The sequence below is a fragment of the Cynoglossus semilaevis genome, chromosome 12, assembly GCF_000523025.1.
Source record: "Cynoglossus semilaevis isolate Cse_v1.0 chromosome 12, Cse_v1.0, whole genome shotgun sequence".
In the NCBI taxonomy this organism is placed as follows: domain Eukaryota; kingdom Metazoa; phylum Chordata; class Actinopteri; order Pleuronectiformes; family Cynoglossidae; genus Cynoglossus; species Cynoglossus semilaevis.
In genome coordinates, this window is record NC_024318.1 from 15265987 (window position 1) to 15287790 (window position 21804).

Consider the following 21804-nt stretch of genomic DNA (forward strand, 5'->3'; position numbering starts at 1 on the left):
GTCAGAATGACTCGTCTTTTTTTATATGTCGTAACTATAACCAAGATTACTCAGCATTTTTAAGATTTTAAACATATTGAATTAGTATGTGACGCCTCACGTACTAATTCAATATGTTTAAAATCTATTTAATATGCAATTAACCGAAAGGAGAAAAGTTTTTAATCTAGTCCGGACATTACAGGTGAGTCAATAGGATTACATTGGAATAATAATAATAACAATAATAATAATAATAATAATAATAATAACCAAATCGACAGACGTATCAGTATCTAGGGTGGAATGTTGGTATATTTAAAACGTTGCATGTGTTATACACAAAACCTAAATACATTAGCTATTATTCAATTCAGTCCAGGCCCCTGAAATAAAAGGACCCAGATGCTAGTAAGACTGACCGAAAATGTGCCTGTCTGAAACAACGGTTGTTCAAATGCGAACAAACTTTGTAGCCCGATTTAAAAATCTATTGAATTGACCAGAACATAAAAGTCTAAACTTAGGTTTAGTAATATTAATAATAATATATTTTACGTATCTATATCGTATCGTTTACGTATTGTTTTGTCGTTGTTTACTTGTCCCCAGGACAACATCTGAAAACACAAGTTTGATTAGCAGCCACAGCAGTGGAAAAACAAAAACCCAAAGAAACTGTGTCTACTTTTATATTAAGGTTAAATGGAAAGCTTAAAAATCAGGTACGTACAATGAAAAACAAAAGTTATATTTTAAACAAAAAAACATACATGTCCTTTTACGTAAGCGGATAAATAGGCTTTTTTTTATTACTCCCGCAGGTGGACCCTAGGTTTCACAGGCGAGGGTCTTCAGTTTGTGGACAGTAAAACAATTTGTTACATAATTGGGAACAATATATTTTTCCTGGACCTGGAATCAGAAGTACACAGTGTGTTTCAGGGCACTAGCAGGGGCATTGGTGTACTGACTGCCAGTGGCATCACTGGGGTTTTTGCTTTTTCTGAGCAGAAGTTATCACCATCTATATTTGTGCATGGTTTTCCAGACTTTCAACTGAAAAGTGAACTAAAAGGTAAGGCTCAGTAATGCTAAAGTAGTAATTATTTGATACAGTGGCGTATATTAAGGTAGGAATTAACAGTTCCACTAACCCATAGTTAGAGATAATTATTCTTATAAATCTTACCTGACACTATTTTTTTCACTCAGGGTAGAAACTTTTACTGCCTTGTCATGCTGACTACTTGAAAGTTGTTTATAAATGCCATTTTGCCCATTCCATAAATACCTGTAGTGAATACAATGTAGTTTCCTGTTCTAGCCTCCTAAGAGAAAACAATGACAACATGGCCACACCTCACATAAAAACAGTTTATTCAGAATAGTAGCAACACAACCTCTTTACATACTCTCAACTTGCATACATTTTTGTGCCACCCCTAAGATGCCACACAAGACAATGTACAGCCATATACATAAGTACCATAACTACATATATCCAATTATTTTGGTTATAATATTTATTAAAAGTATTTAATTATTAGTAGTCAAAGATTTGTTTAAATAAAGAAAAAAATAATGAACACTGCAATTAATTACTACTTGGTAAGCTGTACTGTACCTTCTGCTTGAAGTTGCCAGTTTGTATTCCTTGTAAGAATATCAAGGCAAAAGCCTTAAAATATTTGCAATTAATTAATGTTGTTGTTTTTGGCCCAGAAAATTAGTTGGATGATAGCTAAAGGTAGCTAAAATATTAACTTCTTAATTACAAATAGGCCAAAAGTTGCAAGTTTAATCTGTAATTAAAAATTTAAACATTAAAGATAGCAAAAAATATCACAGAATTATGAAAGGTAAAAAAGAAAGTTGCTTTCTTCCAAGGTTTTGTTAATTGGTTTACATGTGATCACGTCTGTGATCAAGTCTTCAATGGCAAATTCATATTATTGTGTGATCACAAGTCTTCAATGGCAAATTCATATTATTTTCGTTCAACAATCAGTTCATTTATGTTTTTCTTTTCAGGAACAGCACAGCTCGACTACACATCTCTGGCACTGAGTGATGGTGGTCCATATTTGGGTTGCTGTTCCTCTCTTCCAGACCACAGCATAACTGTGTGGTAAGCCAGAAAAATGTCCACTGTCTGATTTAGTGTGCCACACATGTAACGTTTTAGTTGTGTTTGTTTAACCGTGAGCAGCATCGTTACCTTAATCATCACTGTGTGCTGCAGGAACTGGGAAAATGCTGAGCCAATATGCACACAAGCACAAGCGGGCAGAGACGTTTTCTCTTTGCTGTTTAATCCTACAAATTGGCTTCAGCTCTGTGCTCTGGGCACGACATCCATCACTGTCTGGAACATTGAGAAAAGTGCCAGCTTTCATGTCCTGAAACCATGGTAAAGTAGACTTGGCAAAAAACAAAACAAAAAACCAACAAAAAATTTGTCGCTAGTGGCACAAGTATTACACATAATATCAAAGGTAACATTACGGCTTTAGGCACAATGTGTGCAAATCACATTTGTTTTGTGAACAGTGACATCCAGCTTCCTGCAATGGAGGGTTTGTCTGCAGAGAAACAGACGCCCACTCCTCATAGAGTCAGTGAGAGTTTGTCCTACTTTGGGCCAGAAATGCCACCATCAGCTATTGCAGGTCTCAAGTGTGACACGGCAGAGGGCATTGTGGTATTTCCTCATTTATTATTATCTAAAATCTTACAAAATAAAATAAGAATGTAATTTTCTAACTTTGTGTGTGTGTGTGTGTGTGTGTGTATGTTGTTTAGTCAGAATGTGAACTGTTATTTTATTATACCTCGTACTCTTTGTGTTTGTAGACTAAACTCTTCACAAGAAACAGACTAACTCCTACTGCCATCTGCTGGACGACAACGTCAGAGCTCCTCGTGGGCTGTGCAGAGGGATTCCTCCTACTCATTGACCCAGAGAGCCTGTCTCTCTCTGTCCTCTTCAATCCCACATGTAAGGAAACACACAGTAGCATATCTTCAACATGTGCTTGCATGTGCAAACATTCCTACTCTACCCTATTTCACACCATGTTGTCTTTATTCTTAAATTCTTTATTCTTATTCTTATTGTGCAATATGTATATTTTCTTGTTTATTATGTATATTTTTCTAAAAGTTTACTTTAATTTTAGAGTGCTTTTTGCTTTTTAGTTCTTTTTACTCTATTTATTGTGTTAACTCCTCTTCTCTCTTTTTCTGCACTGCCACTGGCTACTGTACTAGTATGTTTCCCCCAAGGGGGATGAATAAAGCCCTACTCTACTCTACTCTAAAAATGAAGACCTGATTTGTGTTTTGCCTTTGTTCAGGCCCCGGTGCAGTTGTTGATCTTACAAGCGGCAGTTTTCAAAGTCTAACCCTTGACAAAAAAGGACTGATTATTGTTGTGAAGGTATGAGCCTGTGCAGCCACAGTGCAACATCTGAATGTTTTAGATTCCTGCATAACCAAAGCTTGGTGCTTTTACAGTATTTAAATAATTTGGTATGCATGTATTTCACAGGATGCTTTGGTGCACAGTCTGCAAATTAAAGGGGCTCAGGTTGAAGTCGTACAAACCTGGAAGTTAGAGGGACCGGCTACAACCGTGATGTACTCCCCTGACTATGAAATATTACTTTCATATTCCAGGACAGTAAGTGATTAATACTCTTTATTACATGGGGGATTCTGTAAAATGTTATCAAGAGGAGAGAATATATTAGATTTTGTTTACCAAGATGGACCTCTTTTTTTTCCAGGGTGCAATTTACATGTTGAACTCCTCTCAGTCAGACGTGATAGTGAAGGTCCTGGATGTCCTTAGTGGAAACTTTGTGTCAGCAGCTTTCCTGTCCAACAAAGAGAACACTTGTGTGGTAAAAAAAAAAAAGATGCTCTCATAAATTTACAGTCATGTGATAACCTGTGAAATGCTCAAGGTTGTTTTCAAACTGCTTGTAGACGATAAGGGATTCTGGAGAGTTGCAAATGTTGTCTGCCGATGGTGCGTGCCTTGGATCTCTGCACGTGGAAGTCAAGGTTAGCGTTACAGCGATCACTGTGCATGTGAGTAAATGCATCGAAACGAGTAACAAGTGGTTGTATGATTATGATGTTACTCTGTTGTGCAGGTCACAAGTCTGGCCTGCTGCCCTGCTGCGAACTACGCAGCTGTAGGAACAGCATCAGGACAGGTCCTCTTTGTGGACTTGAACAACGCGCATGAGCCTCGCCTCGTGCATCAACTTCAGCTTTACCACACTGCAGTCAATCATTTAGCGTAAGTGTTCTCCACACATGTGACATCACAGTCTAATTTAAACAGACATTACGTACAGTCGCAATGGCTCGGTACTATACTCGGGAAGAAGTATCTACAGAGTAGATTAATGATGATATTTGTTCTCGTGTCAACAGTGTTGATCAGGAGGGTCACTACCTTTTCACCGGTTCTTCAGATTCACATATTTACATAATAGATGCAAAGCCGTCCAAAGGATTTTCAGTCATTGGATACACAGGTATACTTAATTACTGATATTGCATCTTATTAATTTAAGATATATATATAACACGTGTTTATTTATCCTTTTTCTCCTCAGTTGCTCCTGGAGCTATTTTGTCTCTTTCCACTCAGTGTGTGAGAGACAGTCAACAGGTGAAGGTTCTTGCTCTGTGCAGTGGGCAGGAGTTCAAGACTCATGGTGGTAACCTGCTCACACTGCTCTCTCTGCCTGCGAAAGACATCACGGGTACGACTCTGATTCAGTAAACTGAACCACCGCTGATCTTTGTTTACAAAAAAAGAAATTACTGTGATACAATTTGCTGCATCATATGAACAGGGAGACATTAGAGGTAGTTATGTCTACAACAACTACTTCTAAATAATAATAATAATAATTTGAGAATTATGAGTGTGCATTTGATTAATTTGCTAAGAAAAAAATGTCTTGTAACAATGAGAGGACTAGTGGAGAGAGAGGTCAAGGGTAATGTGTTTATAGAGAAAGATGACAAATGTGTGATGTAACTAAAGGACAGCATAGGTTTCTGAGTCAGTCTTACTTCCCATTCTTACCACAGTCAGAATAAAAAAAAAACATGATATAGAGCAGACAGTTCACTGCCTATAGATAGACTGTTTGGTCGAATTGTTGTCTGCGTTTTAGTGGAGGCCATGTGATGAAATGGTGAACTGTCCAAAGTGTAGACCAATGTAAGCAGGTTTCAAGGCTTCAAAGATTGTCCTCTGGTCAAAGCTGTTCCTGAAAAGCTGTATCATCTCTGGTCTCTATCGTTGACCCCAGGCCCTTAAATGTCAGAGTCTCACTTACTGGTCGTTGACTGATTTAGGCGGTGCTATGTAAAGACCCGCACAGTCAGTATTTATTTTAGTGACCAGTGTGGATGATGAGTCACATCCTGACTAATGGTGTTAGAAAAAAAAAAAAATAGAAATAACACAAAGTTGCACGTTTTTAAATAATGTTAAATAAATGATCTTCCGTATTTGTCATTTATGAAGTAGTTCACTTTCATGAAATGCACACAAGGATAATTATAAGGACTTAAGGGGATGTTTTCCTTCAAATATGTAGACATGCTAACACAAGTGTGTGGTGAAAAAGAAAGGCCAAGTGACTAAGCGGCCTATAAAAAAAACACACCCTGTGTTTGTACACCGTCTGATGAGGCCGAGGGAGGGAGGGAGAGAGAGAACAGCGTGGAGAGGACAAAGCAGAGATTACAGTCTTGGGCGTGTCAGCAGTGTTGAAAAATGCCCCTCGCAAATTATGTAACCAAAACCGTGACTCTGTTTGTTTTTTTTTTACCACATCTGCCAACCTTACAGGCCCAAACTTTGTCGACCGACACGGTTGTCTGACATCTGACAGCCTTGAAGCATCCGTGTATGAAGTTCCTCACCCCTTGCAGTGCTGTGTTCTCGGAGTCTCCGAGGTCTTCGCTTACTGTCACATGAGGAAAAGTCTCCAGTGCTTTCAACTTGCCCAGGTCTGCTGCTGCTCTGCAGTGACTAATAATAATATTATTAATAATAATAATAATAAGCATTAGACAGTTGAGAGCTTAGGTAAAATGTATTAATTCCCAGTTACTTTTATACAGAACATCTGCAAAGCATTTCTGTAAATAAGACCTTAGTGTCTACTGTTTAATTTACACTAGACACAGTCACAACAAGGTCTGGTCCCAGGCTAATAAAAAGTTCCAGTTCTCACATTGAATCTCCTCACCCAGGCGACCTAACTGGGCAAAGATACAACCCTAGCTTGAACTCTAACTTTTAAATCTTCTCTACGTATCTGCAGCTCTCCTGAGGCCTCTTCTGTAGCCTTGATATTGTGCCCAATCCTGTGATACTCCAAAAGTTGCTAGCCTTCGTTTTTTTTTGGTATTCCCAAATTGTCCGAGCTCCCTGACGTCACATTCCCACTGATTTCCTAGCATGCTCCTTCTAAATTCCCTGCTGGACCCTCTATCATTAGGGTTAGCTTGTTTTTCTAGCCATATACGTATATATAAAAATTTTAAGTATCTCCTGACCTCAGTTCTTGGCACTGGACAATGTTTTAGATATGTTTGTTTTTCTGCAATCCGAGCATCAAATTTTAATCCTAACAATTTTGGAATCCAGTCGCAGGGCGGGTTGAGCGGATTGGTGGGCTGGATTTGGTCTGCGGGCCACCAATTAATCACCACTGCTTGGGCTTAGAGCAACACTGCATTGATGCAGTTGTGTTGTGGCTTCAGTCTATAGACTTTTATTACCAAAATACCAATTACCAATTTTTTTTTTAAATTCCAGAAGTGCTGCTCATCTGGCTCTGTATAAAAGAACTGTTTGGACTTTCTTGAGTTAGAGTCATAGAGTTAGAATCATTGGTAAATTGTCCCAACTGTAATAATAGTCATTAATTCTCTGATTCTCATCAGGAAACAGACGTTCCCACTGAGCAGAAGGTCCAGCTAAAAGCAGTGCAGGAAGTTCGGGGTCATCCTCTGGGCCCTGCTTCTCTGGCTCTGTCTCCTAATAACTCACGGCTGGCCTCTGTAGGCCATGACGGCCTGCTACGTGTTCGAGAAACAGCCGCCATGGTAAGAACACGCTGTAGATGAGTGAATCATTTCTCCCACTCTGTGGTTGTGGTGGGTGTATTATTAGTCTGCTGTTCTGTAACTAACTACAGGAGCGCTACGCTGAGCTGCAGTGTCACGTCTGTCGACTTGGTGGAGCGGGGAGCGTGGCCTTCTCTGCAGACGGCACGAAGCTTCTTACTGTTAAAGATGGCTGTCTGGTGTGCACAGAGCTCAGGTAAAATCAGCAACACATGGGAAGTGTTTACATAGTACGCAGCTGTGAACAGCAGAGGGAAGTGTTGCTCACAGTGACACTTTACAGCGCGTTTCCCTTTTCACGCTGCCAGCCGTTGTGTCTGCAAATAAATAAAACCAACTGGAGTCGAGGTTCCAGCGGGATTGTAATGTGCAGAAAGGAGTAGTAAACTTCACAGAGCAGTCCCCAGATCCTCTGGAAAAACATCCAACACGCATTCCACATCTGTCTCCTCTGCCTGCTGCTGCATGTTTCTGTTGTGAGAAAAAAAAAAGGGCTTTTCTCCTCGTGTCTGTGGTTTAATGTACCACTCCATTGTGTCTTCTAAACCACCGTGTTCAAATGTATACCCTTAAAAAAAAGGGTTTATTAAGCAAAACAAGTTTAAAATTAACAGGAATAATTCAAAATCAACCAAGGTTTATGTTAAAAATAATATATAATATTAACAAATTGAAGCTATAAATTTAACATAAATAATTAATAAGCATATTTATTGTATTGCATCTGTTTAATATACAGAAAAAGACTAGATTACATTAGATAAGGTCCAGTTAGATTAGATTGGGGTTCAACTGGATGAGATTGATTTCATGTGGATTAGATTAGATTAGTTTTATTTGGACTAGATTGGGTTAATTTAAATAAAAGTAGATCAGTCTGGACTTGATTAAATTCTATATTTACATTATTACAGAAGCAATGAATTTGTTGTTACACTAAACAGTAAAACTGCGTACGTTAAAGAGGAATTAAGCGTAAATCATTACATTTAAAATTGTCAACATGAGTGTAGACTGACTAAACACTGAGTACAGGGTTTTACTCCATTAGTCTGTACTTCTAATCTCGTTTTAGTGTCTGATGCATCGTCATACGCTTTGTCAAAAAAGCTCCATTGTTCTCACGTCAGTGAGTCAAACAGGGCAACATTTTCCTTTATTTTGATCAACAGATACGCAGGAGTTTTATTTTGAGTCACTTCCATAGATACCGTCTCTGCCGTTGTCAACAGCAGAGACTTTTTTTTTTATTTGTGGGTCCGCTGCTAAAAAATGTACTTTAAAAAAAATAAAAAATAAAATTATATAGTAGGGAACTGTTTTCGACGTCTTCAGTGGAAAACAAATAGTTGTGAGGCTAAGTTTCATGTGCGGGAAACTTAGCCTCAGTAATTACAGAGATGGACCAACTAACTGTTCATTTTCATGTTGATGGTAATTGGGCAACAATATTGGTTATAAATAGCATCTGCACATTCGAGGCCAAAGGCAGCACAGAATGACGCTAATATCATATCATTCTTCAATGGGAGACGTAGCTAACTCTTTATATGAACTTCATGTTTCTTACAGAACATATATGTGCTCTCATGACTGCGGTGTATGTTTTGGCTCCTTACAGAAATCAAGATGTGGTTGATGATGTGAATACAGCAACTCAGCAAAGTCAGAAAACAACTCATTTTGTGAAGGCAACGTTCACTAAGGAGAACCCTGTCCTTATTGAAATGCCCGTGTGGAACCAACAACCCTGGGCTGATGTAGTAAAAGTGAAGGTTAGTCATGTCATGTAATGTAATATAACTGCCTGGGTGTAATCATATGTGAAAAAGTGTTTTTGTTGCACGACCTAAACCAGTGTTGTTCAACCTTGGGGTCGTCTGAAATGTCTAGTAATATTTATTTATTTTTAATTACTGATTATAATATTTTTTAGTATTTATAAACTGCCTTTTTGAAGCCTTTAATGTTCATTGAAGAGGGTTAATTGAGGTGTAAGCATAAATAATAAGTTGTCATCAATATGATTTAATAAACAGCTGTAATTTGATCATATACATCACCAGAAGTACTGTTTCCTTGTATTTATGTTTATATCCTGTATACAAATGCAGCATGAGTTAAAATGTCACTAGCATTTCTCCATTAAAGACTAAACATTTTAGTCATATTACTTTTTACTAAATAATAAGAATACTTATTGTGATTCAGGTTAAACATTTAAAACTGGATTGTCAGGACTTGAAATAGTTGATAATTAATGTAAAAATAATAAAGGAGTCAGCTTTCCTCTAGCTATGTACTGACTGGTACAAGCATTCTAAACATGAGACAACAGTGAACCCAAGGAATGAATGGTAATTATTAATACAACTCAGCTCGGATATTTACCGTCAGCTCATAAATGCCATGTTTGTGTTGTTTACACCGTAGGGGAGCAGCAGCGGCGGAGCTGATTTTGCGGATGTGACTGAGCAGCATGAGGGTGTTGGCAGCCTGCTGTCAGCTTCACCTTCAACCCCAACCTGGCAGGAAAGCAGACAAGAGGCGGTCAGTGACTAACATGCTGTGATATTTGCGGCGGGGCATCGTGGGTGATATTTGCAAGCGCTCTTCCAGTATTTCACTACCATGTCACAGGTGCAGTGGCCTTTTCACCTGTGCGTCTCTGCTTGATTAAAGTACAGCTGTTTTGATTTTGACAGAGCACGCCCTGATTTATTGGTACAAAGCAGATAAGCGTTTGTACTTTGTTAGCTGACAAAGCTCCGTGATAACTAAAAAATTGATACGGAAGGTGTGGCATTAAAAAAAAAATTGATACGGAAGGTGTGGCATTTATGAACCTGTGGTTTTCACATCATGTCTGCTCTGAAACCACACATGAGATGCAGGCGCAGACATATTCCAGGCAGATGATACTCACCAACATGCTTTCGAACGTGACTCACAACATGTAGAGGCACCTCATTCTCCCTCAAGCCAAATCGTGTTGACTGATAATGAGCTGGACATTATGTACTTTGGGTTTTCTCTGATGGGAAGTCGGTTGTTAATAATAGTTTTGTAGTTTTTCTGATATGAGAACGTGTAGAGGGACATCATAACATGCTGCTATTGGGTGGTGAATGACCTTATTATAGTGCACTAACATGTTACGTAATCCTCTCACTTGTTGATAATTTACAGGTGACGAATGAAGACAATGAAAAGGTTTTTGAGGTGAAGGCAAACATGAGGCAAACCGTGCAAGAGTTACGTGCTGCTGTAAGTGACCGCAATTCAAGAACAAAGAAAGTTAGCACAAAAAATCTGCATCTGTGTCTGGAAACTAATAAAACATTAGGGTTCTAAATAAAACATTGTTAAAATATAAAATATTTATATATACAGTATGTATGTATGTACTTTGTAAAAGTTTTGATTTGTAATTCCAATTTATAATTTATCTCAAAATAATAATTTTATTTAGCATAATATATTTTTGTTTTAGGTGTATAAACATAAATAATAGTAATAATAACAATAATAATTATTATTATTATCAGATTTGTATATCCTACAGTAGACAGGAGACGAGTTGAGCCTTGTTTTGTCTTCTTTCCACCTCCACTTTATAATGCCCATGTAAACTATCATTATTACCCGTCTCGTAACTGTCAGATCCAGGAGATGATGCGTGAAAATGAGAACCTCCCAGCCGTGGAGCGTCTGTCACCACAGGAGTTCAACCTGGATGTTGAGGAGCAGAGGAGAGTAGAGGCCACAGTGCAGGAGGAAGTGAACAGGGTAAAGCTTTTTTTTTTTTTTTTTTTTTATAAACAAAGACGTTTCTTTACATTTGATGTCTGTCATTACATATCGTAGGTAAAAGAAGAAATTGAAAGGGATATCACAGCAAAGTGTTACCTGGGTGACATCCTGAAGAGAGAGTGCTGGGATTCGGTGAAGGTCAAAGGCAGAGCCATTAAGGTGAGACAACACCATGAAACTAGCTCTTTATGTGGGTAAAACAGTAGCGACTAGGACTGAACCCAACATGTTAACAATCTCTTACAATCTCTTTTTTGGCTTTGGCTGTGTGAATGTATTTAGAACTGATGAAGCCTCTTAAATGAGAGCTAAACAGTCATTAAGGAAAAAAAAACATTATTTTACTTAGTGTTTGTTGGCGTTAACCTTGTAGCCAGTGTCACTGTTGACAGCATGTTGTTTTTGCCACACTTTGAACCATGCGGCTTATACAAAGATGCAGCTTTTCTATGGATTTTTCTATAGCTGCCAAGGGGGCATTGTAGCAAAAAATGCAAAAACAAGACAGACAGGGGACGTCAGTGCAAAGAATTTTTCACAGAATTTTTTATTTTCACACCCTCACCCCGTCATCATGGAAAGCACACAAAGAAGTTCGTATGATGCGGTGCCGTATAGTCCGGTGCAGCTTATATACAGTATGTATATTTAAAGTTTTTTTTTTTTTTTATGTATATTTAAAGTTTTTGTTTTTTTTTATACTTAGTAAAATACGGTAGCATATTTTCTATTGTGGTGCTCTATAGTCCAGAAAATACGGTAGCATATTTTCTATTGTGATTTTTTTTTTCCAATATTGGACCAATACCAATCCTGAGTATTATATTGAACCACCCCTATAGTCTATACACTGTACTGTTTGATATAATAATGTAATCCTGCCTATCGATCTGCTTGGTCAAAATATTTATGTTTATTAGTCAATACTGCAAATTAGCAAAGACATGTAGCATGTAGCTGCTGCTGGCGTATTAGCATTTAGCATTGCAGCTTTACACCAAGATTTGTGGGTCAACCTACTTTATACTGTTAAACATTTCACCTGGATGTGTTCCTAATTACTTGCAAATGAGAATACTCAGAGTATGTATGAACCCTCCTCCAAATATTTGCAGTATTTTGGATTAATTTGAATTCAATACTCAGATTATGTATGAACCCTCCTCCAAATACTATGTTTGCAGTATTTTGGATTAATTTGAATTCATACTATGGGTTTCTTTTTTGAAGTTATCCTGCGTATGTTTACATCTACATGCTATTAAGCACATGTAGTTCTGATGTATTTAGTCAATGCGTTGTTTTTGTACTGTTGTTGATCACAGGGCTTTTGCTCCAAACACGAGGTGAAGAACTACCCTCTGAGGGAGCGAACAGAAAAACAGGTGGAGGAGCTCAACAGAGTACAGAATATCAGGAGGATCGAAATGGCTGCCAGCACAGTAAGCACTGCTCAGGCCTGTGGTTTAGATTCTGATTAACACTGCAAATAAGAGCACGTGTGACGAGTTAGAGAGAAGTTAGAGATGGTATGATGATTTACAGCATGCGTAGTCGCACACAGACAAAAACATTTTTTTCTTTTCCTGCAGCACTACGGCTTCTCTAGTCTCATTTACGTTCCACCTTCAGTAAACACGTTGAACTCTGCTGCTGGAACACGTTTTGATGTTTTCAAGTACTGTCCTTCGTTTCACCTTTTGCTCTTGTCAGTTTTTTAAAGTGCTTGATGGCACGCCAGCCCGCTACGGTTTGGATGTGTCTAGATTTATGGCCGTGCGGACTAAATTAAGTGTTGAAGTAATTCTCTTGACTGCAACATTTTGGGATGGAGTTTGTAATCTTCCAGCCACCGATCCCAACCTCTACATTAGCAGTTATCTCGACCTTCTCATATGAAGTTTATGTTTCCGCTCTTTCTCAGCACCGTGGCCTGGAGAAAAGTCTCAACACACCCAGCCACAAAGAGGAAAATCAGGAGGAAGACTGCATGGCACACAGTGCTGCCGTAACAGGAAGTTTCTCCGCTCAGCTGGGATGTTCAAATCCTTACACATATGATCAGTTCAGCCTGCAAACCACCGAGCAGATGCTCAACCAGATTATTCTGCTACAGGTGGGAACAAATAAATGAAGTCATGAAACTGTTTTTGTCAGTAATCATCTAGGACATACGTGTCAAACTCAAGGCCCAGGGGCCAAATGTGGGCCACTAAGCCGTTTTGTGTGGTCCGCGGGAGCTTAAAAAGCATATAGTAAAGTCCATGCAGCAGAGTTTCTTATCCTAGTAAATAAAGGGTTTTTTTTTATTACACAGCAATGACCAATATTTTTAGCTTGAATAAATAATAATCAGTATTAATCTGTTATGGAATAGTTACATCTATACCAACGGTCCCAAACCTTTTTGGTTCCAAGGACTGGTCAGCCAGTACCACGCGTTACTACGGACCGGTAGCAAGGTGTCGAGCATTGAAGGGTCATTAAATTTTCAAAATAAAAATTCTCTTAGACTCTATTCAGAGTCTGAATGACATTATTTTAGAAACATTCCAGATTATCTTTAAATAAAGAAAGTAAAGAGACATGACTGGATTTTCTTTGAATGAAGTAAATTAGTATCCCACTGCGGCCCAATACCAAATGACCTATGGACTGTCACTGGTCTGCAGACCCCTGATCTATACAGTCTATACCGGCCCTTCAAGGGGAACTGTATTGATGATGTGGCCCCTGAAAATTAGTTTGACACCCCTGATCTAGGAGTTCCATTTATATTTAACCCCTGAACGCAGGATGTGATTCATCGCATCAAGACGTCCTTCAACGCCGAGTTTGAAGCCGTGCACAGGCAGAAGGTGCAGGAGCTCAGTCGTGTGAAAGACAGGAACAGACTGATTAGGGACATCATGCTGAAGCTGGATGTGAAGGAGAACCTGTGGGAGCCCACACTGAGCAACAGCGAGTGTCCAGAGAGGCTGCTGACCGTGGAGGATTCTGAGGTGACTGACCTGAGTATAGCACAAAAGATTCATCAGAAAACTAGGTGTGGATGAGCTGCTGTTTCACAGTACTCACTGGAGCTGCATATAATCGTCCCACTATTAGATAAAAGCAGAGAAGTTTCTCAGCCCGGAAGAAAAAAAGCAGGAGGAGAGAAAGAAATTGGAAGAGCAGCGACGTTTGGCTGCCAAGGTACGCCGCCACAATAAATCTGTTTTTGTTTTTCACTACAAACAAATTCTTCAAATCTATTTTTCATAAAGACACAGCTTATGTTGTGATTCCAGTCAACAGATTTTGTTTGTTTAAAATAAAAAAATATACTTGTAACATAATGTTTTCTCTGGTTCAACACAGGGCGATGACAGCAGAGAGAGAGGACTTGATGACATGATGGAAGGAGTTCTGGAAGTGAAAAAAGAAGACATTTTGAAAAAGGTCGGTGGAGATCATACAATTATGGTTATGAGTTAATTAACGGTAATGCATTAACTTACATTCATAATGCATTGCCTGTACTGCAGCTGCAGCTGTATGAAATGATATATGGAGAGTCATTAGGTTAGTCTGGTTACCAAAAATTAGTCAGAAAATCTTTTGATAAAACAGATTTGATTGACTTTTTCTTTCTTTTATTGTGTTTTTTTAACTATTTTCAAAATCATATGGTGATTGTTTTTGAATTTCAAGTTGTTTAAATAGTAAGAAAAACCCATATATATATATATATATATATATATACATATATATATAGTAAAGAAATAAACTCTCTTGGAGACACATTATAGATTTCTAGTCTAAAAATATAAATGGTTTATTTATTCGTTCAAGTGATTATTTAATTTATTTGACCTCCATCTTCCATAAATTTCCAGTAACTTGTTTTTTTTCTGAAACTCGCTGATACATTTTACTGCTTGTGATTTCTTTGAATATAAAATTGTAGAATTTTCTTTTGACTTTCCACAACCCACCAAAAGACGTAGTAGAAAATCCTCATCTTTTCTCTTCAGACAAATTTCACCCTGATGTTTGTTTTTTAACTCGTTTCTTGGCTGTTTCAGTTGATTTAGAAAAATCTGCCTGATAGGCACATAGTTTCTTTTGAATTACCTCCACAGGAAATACCTCTGCCCGAGTTTGTGTTAACCAAAGCTGAACCTGACTGGAGTGAGGAAGAGAAAAAAGTCTACAAACAGTACGAAAAGAAAACGAAAGCCTTAAGTGAGGAGAAAGAGAAATACAAACAGGTGAAAGCTTCATCCAAGAATCAAGAGTTTTTCTTTTGGCCGTAATTGTAAATGTGAATTTTTTTTTGTCTCCTTTGTAATTGCAGTTACTGGAAACTGAAATGAAAAAACTACAGGCCTGCACCAGAGAGGCAACTGAAAGGTTTGATGAGACTCTGGCAAAGCTCTACCAGAAGAAGTTCAAGTGTGAAATGGCCGTGTATCAGGTGAGCAGACGCACGTGTGTGACAAAATGATTAGTTCTCCTGGTCTCCTTACCGTGTGTGAGGTGAAGAGCTGTGTCAGAAAAACAAACAATACCAAGGACTCTGTTTGTGACGTTGTCTAAAGAACTGTTGAATTTTTAATGCTTTTTGACAGGAAGAGCTGAAAATCACATATCTTGTTTATTCGTTGCTCGCGGAAGAGGAGATGAGGAATCGAGAGCTGGAGCTCAAGCTCAAACTTGAAAAGTTGTTGGCGTTCAAGGTCAGAAATATTTCAAACTGTGAAAAAAAATTTACGACGGGTTTGCAAGAGCCGGCCTGCCCTCCTTGCAATTCGTGCTGCTGTCAGCAAATTGACGTAGATTTTTCTTAGCAATTAAAAAGAGAAAAAGTGTGAAAAATGTTCAAATATATATATTTATATTTAAAGAGGCTCCCTGGAAAATGTGGATTTCTACCAGTGAAAGCCCTTAAAAAGGACACTGGTAAGGGTTAATGGTACTAGAGTTTGACCTTTTTCCCAAATCCTGTTTTTCGACAGGATGACATTGGAGAGGAGGTGAGGAGGCGGGAAGAAGAAGTGGAATTGTTTCATGAGGAATATGACACCATCGTAGCAGAGGACAAAGTAAGAAAACCAGAAGTGCTGTAACTGTTTTAGCAGCAACCGTCCGGGCTTTTTCCAACTGACGTAAGAGGTTCTGGGTTGTGTTTTAGTTGCGTACAGTAAAGGAAAAAATGCTTTTGAAACAAAATCTTACTTAAGGTTATTCAGTATAAACACGTAATGATGCTATCAACCATATTTTAAGGTGAAACTTAACCTTAACCTTAGATCAGTGATTATCAACTTGCGACCTGTGGACACAATCTGGCCCACCAAATCATCCAATCTGGCCCACAAGTGGATTCTAAAATTGAGAGGATCAAAGAAATATCGTGTGGCCCTCCAACAAATATAGATACTGTATACTATAAATTAAATTACATCGTAAGAAGTAAGTCACATTAACTGGCCTTGTAAAGAGTGAGCTCCATACAAACAGATCATTAAGCTAAAAGTTATTATAAAAGTATGGACTGGGAGCTACTTTGAAAACTACTTATATTAATTTACCATTGTTCTTATCACAATGACAAGTGAAATAATGAAAAATTGCAAATAAATATGAATAAAGAAAACAAAATTAATTATAGTTGCTATATAAACTATATAGCATAATGAAATGACTTAGGTTTAAAAGTAAAAAAACATTTTTACATTTTTTTCTGTGATTTTTATACTTTTTGATTTAATTTTTAAACCAAAATCCAGTTTACCATGTAAAGCCAGTGTAGGATCAAGACATGTTTTTGGAGTACTTGGTAAATCTTTTGAGTCATGTTCAATTTTCGTGCTTATATTTGTCTTTTGTTTTTAACCTCATGACAGTCAGACTTTCTTATGTTTGTCAACGTTGTGTATTTACACCAATAACAAGCCAAATGTCATCACTGCTCACATTATTCCAACACATTTAAGATTCTGGACAAGGAATTCAGGAAGGAGTTCTTGGACGTGCCAGCAAATATTGTCGATCATTTGTATAAGCTCTTCAAGCGCAGACCCAGGTTTGTGAAACACTGGCTCCCCTTTGAACAACAACAAAACAAAAAACACCTGCAAAGGCACAAAAAAGCACTCTTGACTTTCTTTTGTGCTCTCAAGGCTTCAAAAGCTGAGGACTCAGACCAACAACAAACCTAACTTGGTTAAAGAGCAGCGGTCCGGCGGTTCCTCGGCTGCAGATGCGCTGGGCAAAATGTTCAAGGCCATGGAGGAGCTGGACGCTGCGGAAAACGCACCTGAGGGTTTGAACCTGTCCATCTGGGAGAGATTCTGTCTTGTACGCAGAACAAAAATAGAGAGTGAACAAAAGGTAACTTCAGGACACAGAAGGAGAACGGCTATTGGTGCTGGACATGGTGGAGATTTTTCCTTTACTACCTCTCCTCCTCCTCCTCATTCTCATGCTTCCCCCTTTTTCTTCCCCTCTTCTTCTTCATGTCATTCTCACTATTACTTGTAACGTTGTTGTCCATCTTTTCCATTTTCTGTCATTTCCATTAGGTCCATTTTCTAGCTGCATTTTTTTTTTATGAACCTTTGAGGAATTTTGGGCTTACCCATTCAGACATTATTCTTTTCAGGTCAGAGAAAGAGCGCTGACCTTCGCAGAGATGCAGGCGTTTCTGCAGAAGAGGAGAGACGAACACAGGGCCGTGGAACAGGAAATGAAAACTCTGTCTGATGATCTTGAGAGGTGTGGAAGTGAAATCTGTGTTGTGAAAACACAAAAACACTTCATGTTGTTTCTCTACTTCACAACACAACAGAGGCTTAACCTTCGTTGTGTTTATATTATTCTGTTTGCTTTCCAGTCTCCATAGGGAGAAAAACCGATTCCTGATGGACACCATGGTCCAGGTCGTGGTCAAACAAGGTCAGGTGTCCACCTTGAGGTCTGACGACTACACCGATGCTGTACTGCTCCACAGGAGTGCGGTGGGAGAACTCAACAGAACCATCAGGGTCAGCGTAAACATCCAGCAAAGTGAAAAATAAGAAAGAGAATCAAAGTTGTCAATGTTTTTATCGAACGTATCTGACGAAGTAAATGAAATCCTGACACCTGATTTTCATTTTTAAGCTAAATACAAGTCACGCTTGACTAATGTGATTTTGACAGTTTAATGTCATCCCTGGCAATCAGACGCTTGCGGAGCAGAAAATCACTGCCATGGTGGAGTGCAAAGACTTCAGCAGGGGCACAATCCAACTCGGGTGGGAGAAAGACGTGATGAGGATGCAGATCGAGGACCTGAACAACAAGGTCAGGGACATCAGGACGCTGCACCTCACTGAGGCACAGCAGGACGTGAGTACAAAATTTCACAGTGATTTATAAATGCAGTAAAACACTTTCTCCTGTACATACGCCACAGAAGTCGTGTTGCATTTAGACATCTGCGTATGGTGTGAAATATTCACTCCGTTTGCATTTGTAGCCAAACCTCAGTCAGTCATAAAGTCAGATATTTTGGTTTTGGCAGCCTGAGTTGTTGTGCAAGCAGTAAATTGTTACCATCCCTAAACACAGATGGATGATCCTTTGTTATCAGACACACACGCCCTGCTCACACGGGCTCCACACCCTGCTTCTTTTCTCTGCGGAACACATTCAGTTAGCTCAGGTAGAATGTGGTTTCAAGCTATACAGACACGTTTTATGTTTATGTTGTAAGTTATTAGAAAAGAAAGTGCTTTCTCTTTTAGTGGTGAACACGTAGTGATTACACCCGTCATTAAAATTGATGCAACAGTTGATATGTTTAAAAGTACCTGATGTCTCAACCATTAGAATGTGGTTGTGACAGAGTGAGTGGGAAATGGATGCAGTCATATTACTTCAAAACACAGTCTATTTTAAAGCGATGGAATTTGTGGATTAAAAAGACGCTATGACCATGAACACATCTTTGTACTGCGATTGTCAGAAACTAGTTTGATTTTGGGAAAATATACATAAAATAATTATATAATAATAATCGGTTATGCGGTGCTAATGCCGAGTTATGTACCTTGGAAGTATGAATGAGTTTTATAGTGAAAAGTACTTAATCAAAATATTACTGGTCACATGTAAGAAAGCACTGCGTGATGATATATTCGCTCGCTCCATGCAAACTAGTTGGCAAGTTTTAAAGCCGTACATCAGAATGATGTAACAATACTTTAATAAATTATGCGAGATGTACTACAAACTGGTTCAAGACAGATCCCATCCCCATATACTGCAAGTCAGTGGTTTAAATTATAAGAGAGGTCTATAGTATGGAAAGATTGACCTTAGACTTAGACTGAAGGAAAATGTCTTTTTGACTGAAGTGGAGAAGTGGACACAGTATGACACAGTCAAAGATGTCTAATAACTGACTAAGCCAACTTTGTTTACTTTATACTGTACTGCACCAGTGGGTGCCTGTAACCATGTTATGTTTTTGTTTGTATTGTTCTTCCTTTGGCACAACTCTGAGACAGAAATGGAATGTATAATTCAGTTTGGACAACATTTTGTAACAAATTCAACATTTGTTTTAAAATCAAGGCTAAATAATATTAGGTTTTAAACAGTAGTTGATCGTCAGTGTTTCAGTCTGAGTAACCGGAAAAAAAAGTTTGATCCCAGTCCAAGTTATGTCCCAGGGGTTTCTGTGTCAGAGTCTGAGTCACAGTGGAAAAGGCCTGGTCATGTCCGTGATGAGTCCTCAAGGTTTCAAGTCTGATTAAAAGTCTGTTAAAAAAAAAAAAGAACCAGTTGAGTAATGTAATCAAGAACTGTTATAATCCTAGGTTCTAATCTAGTCCTCAAGGGTTTGAGGAAAAATCCTGGTCCCAGGAGAACGTTTTTGATTTGAGCTCGAACATTGAAGAGATTATGCTGCTGTGGAAAACATCTAGTTAAACTTTGAGTTTAAGTTTGAGTTGAGTTTGCAAATGTTATAGTCAGAGACCCATTAACAGAGAGGGGTTGATTTGAGATGTTTTTTTAATTCCAACTTAAAGTTAAAACATGATTGCTTGTGAGATTTCAGTTCTTACTCTATGACACTGAAAAAGATTCAAGACTCATATTGAGTTCCCATGGTTCTCAAATATAAGGCCACGTCACTGAAGAAAGTGAGAGCTAGGTGCAAAAAGTGTGAAGACAAAAGTCCAACTTCCAGGACGTTAGGATTGTGGCTCTGTTGTGTCAGTATTTGAGTCTTAAACCCACAGGAACTCTTTGGTTTAAATTCTATTTCTTTATCATACAAATATATATGGAGTGATGGAAGCCTCCTTCACCAATCGACTTGTGTTTATAGTTAATTACGAGACAGGTGAAGCAACTTGTTGGACTTCACTTTTGCAGACGACTGTGTCCGTTTCAATAGTGAAACCTTTGTGATTTTGAACTCCCCTTTGAGCTGAATGCCATTAAAAGGCTTCTGGAATTTTTATTTGAAATGATGTGGGCAGTACGTTTTACAAGTCACCAAAACAGGGACAAAAGTAAAGTGTGTTTTGGTCTGACAAAGTTCATGTCTGGCTTCTGTTATTTAAGACCGTCTACTGTTTGTGTCCTGTCACTTGTACAGACAGAAAATAAAATTTTCTCCCCGAGGTAATAAACTGATGAATTAGAAAAACAAAAAGACAAAGAGAAAAAAAAAACAAAAAAAATTAAAACAGGAGCATACACAAAGGCCACAGTGTCAATGTGCAAACTCATAAAACATGTTTCCAGGCCTTCATGCCAGTTTCCTTTGGCGGCAGGTTCAGGTGGTGTCTGCTTTGGCATGGTATGAAACTTCCTGTCATTGTTTAGATCCTGGAACAATGAGGTAGAGAAAAAACGGTTTATATAAATAAAACCACCCTGTATGAACAGAGAGGTTTTTTTTAATTAAACATGTATTGTCCATTGTACATTAGACAACAAGGATGTTTACGCTTTCTTTTTAACGTGTTTTTGACTTCACTCCTTCCCTTTTTTTTCTCTCTCTAGTATCTCAACAAAATCGATCGAGACAAACGTGCATTTAAGCAGATTTCAGTACTGGAGAAAACTCTATCTTTTTTCCTCCCCCTCTCCCTCTAGTATCTCAACAGAATTGATCGAGACAAACGTGCATTTATGCAGATTTCAGTACTGGAGAAAACTCTAGCTTTTCAGGAGAAGGTAATAGAAAAGAATGAACTTGAATTCAATCAGGAATGTTGTTTTTTTTTTGTTTTTTTTATTGTTAACATGTGCACTAACGCTGCTTTCAGACACACGTACACAATGTGCAACAACACATGAAAACGATAAAGCAGTACAACAGCCAGGCAGCAAAGAAAAGCACCGAAAACACAACTTTGGAACAGGGGCTCCCAAAAATGCAGGTGGCGTTAGAGGAGACGAAGCACATCTACCAAACAATAGGTGATAAAACACTCTTTAAAGTTCAGCTCCAATGTACACATCCCCTTAATGGCTGAATGCTTTACAACTGACTACTTCATCACAATCAGCTTCACAGGAAAATCGAGGTGCAACAGAGGAGCGCTTCCGTGAAATCGTTCAGAAGAAAAACCTGGAGGACCTGGCCAGAGCGCAGGCTGAAGATCTTGTCCTCCTCTGGACGGAGCTGGAGCGTCTAAGAATGAAGAACTTCCCCTCACTGGACCAACTCAAACACAACTGAAAACCGTTTCTCTTCATCAGAAAACTTTAAATTATATATATTATTTTTTTACAACTGAAAAATTTAGCAGCAACAAATTGAACTGTTACAGGTTCCAGGTGACGTGT

At 38.4% G+C, this 21804-nt stretch overlaps 1 protein-coding gene across 2 annotated transcripts; it reads left to right on the plus strand.

The window, feature by feature from the left end:
- The first annotated feature begins 47 nt into the window (after positions 1 to 47).
- cfap43 (cilia and flagella associated protein 43) lies at positions 48 to 21775 on the plus strand. Of its 2 annotated transcripts, XM_008322436.3 has the most exons (39): positions 48 to 184; positions 592 to 704; positions 804 to 1057; positions 2014 to 2110; positions 2225 to 2392; positions 2533 to 2683; positions 2836 to 2980; positions 3339 to 3421; positions 3533 to 3664; positions 3771 to 3887; positions 3973 to 4050; positions 4143 to 4291; positions 4429 to 4532; positions 4614 to 4763; positions 5867 to 6027; positions 6970 to 7131; positions 7224 to 7348; positions 8774 to 8927; positions 9586 to 9702; positions 10342 to 10419; positions 10816 to 10941; positions 11020 to 11124; positions 12291 to 12407; positions 12890 to 13081; positions 13761 to 13967; positions 14074 to 14160; positions 14326 to 14406; positions 15090 to 15218; positions 15305 to 15424; positions 15579 to 15686; positions 15966 to 16052; positions 16947 to 17035; positions 17133 to 17343; positions 17615 to 17727; positions 17846 to 17996; positions 18178 to 18342; positions 21109 to 21189; positions 21282 to 21435; positions 21525 to 21775. In XM_008322436.3, exons 2-39 carry the CDS (start codon positions 685 to 687, stop codon positions 21695 to 21697), a joined length of 4941 nt encoding a protein of 1646 aa, XP_008320658.1. In that variant the 5' UTR covers positions 48 to 184; positions 592 to 684; the 3' UTR covers positions 21698 to 21775. The 2 variants fall into 2 exon arrangements, with proteins under 2 accessions (XP_008320658.1, XP_024916858.1); XM_025061090.1 differs by lacking the exons at positions 48 to 184; positions 21109 to 21189; positions 21282 to 21435; positions 21525 to 21775 and having other exon boundaries at positions 228 to 704; positions 17846 to 18077; positions 18178 to 18319.
- Positions 21776 to 21804: the final 29 nt, after the last annotated feature.

Bases quoted from the DNA above. Each gene is read 5' to 3' on its own strand.
- cfap43 (XM_008322436.3), top strand. From the start codon at position 685: ATGGAAAGCTTAAAAATCAG. The intron at 17,997-18,177 runs GTCAGCGTAAAC...CCTGGCAATCAG, and splicing joins AACTCAACAGAACCATCAGG to ACGCTTGCGGAGCAGAAAAT. The intron at 21,190-21,281 runs GTAATAGAAAAG...CGCTGCTTTCAG, and splicing joins CTCTAGCTTTTCAGGAGAAG to ACACACGTACACAATGTGCA.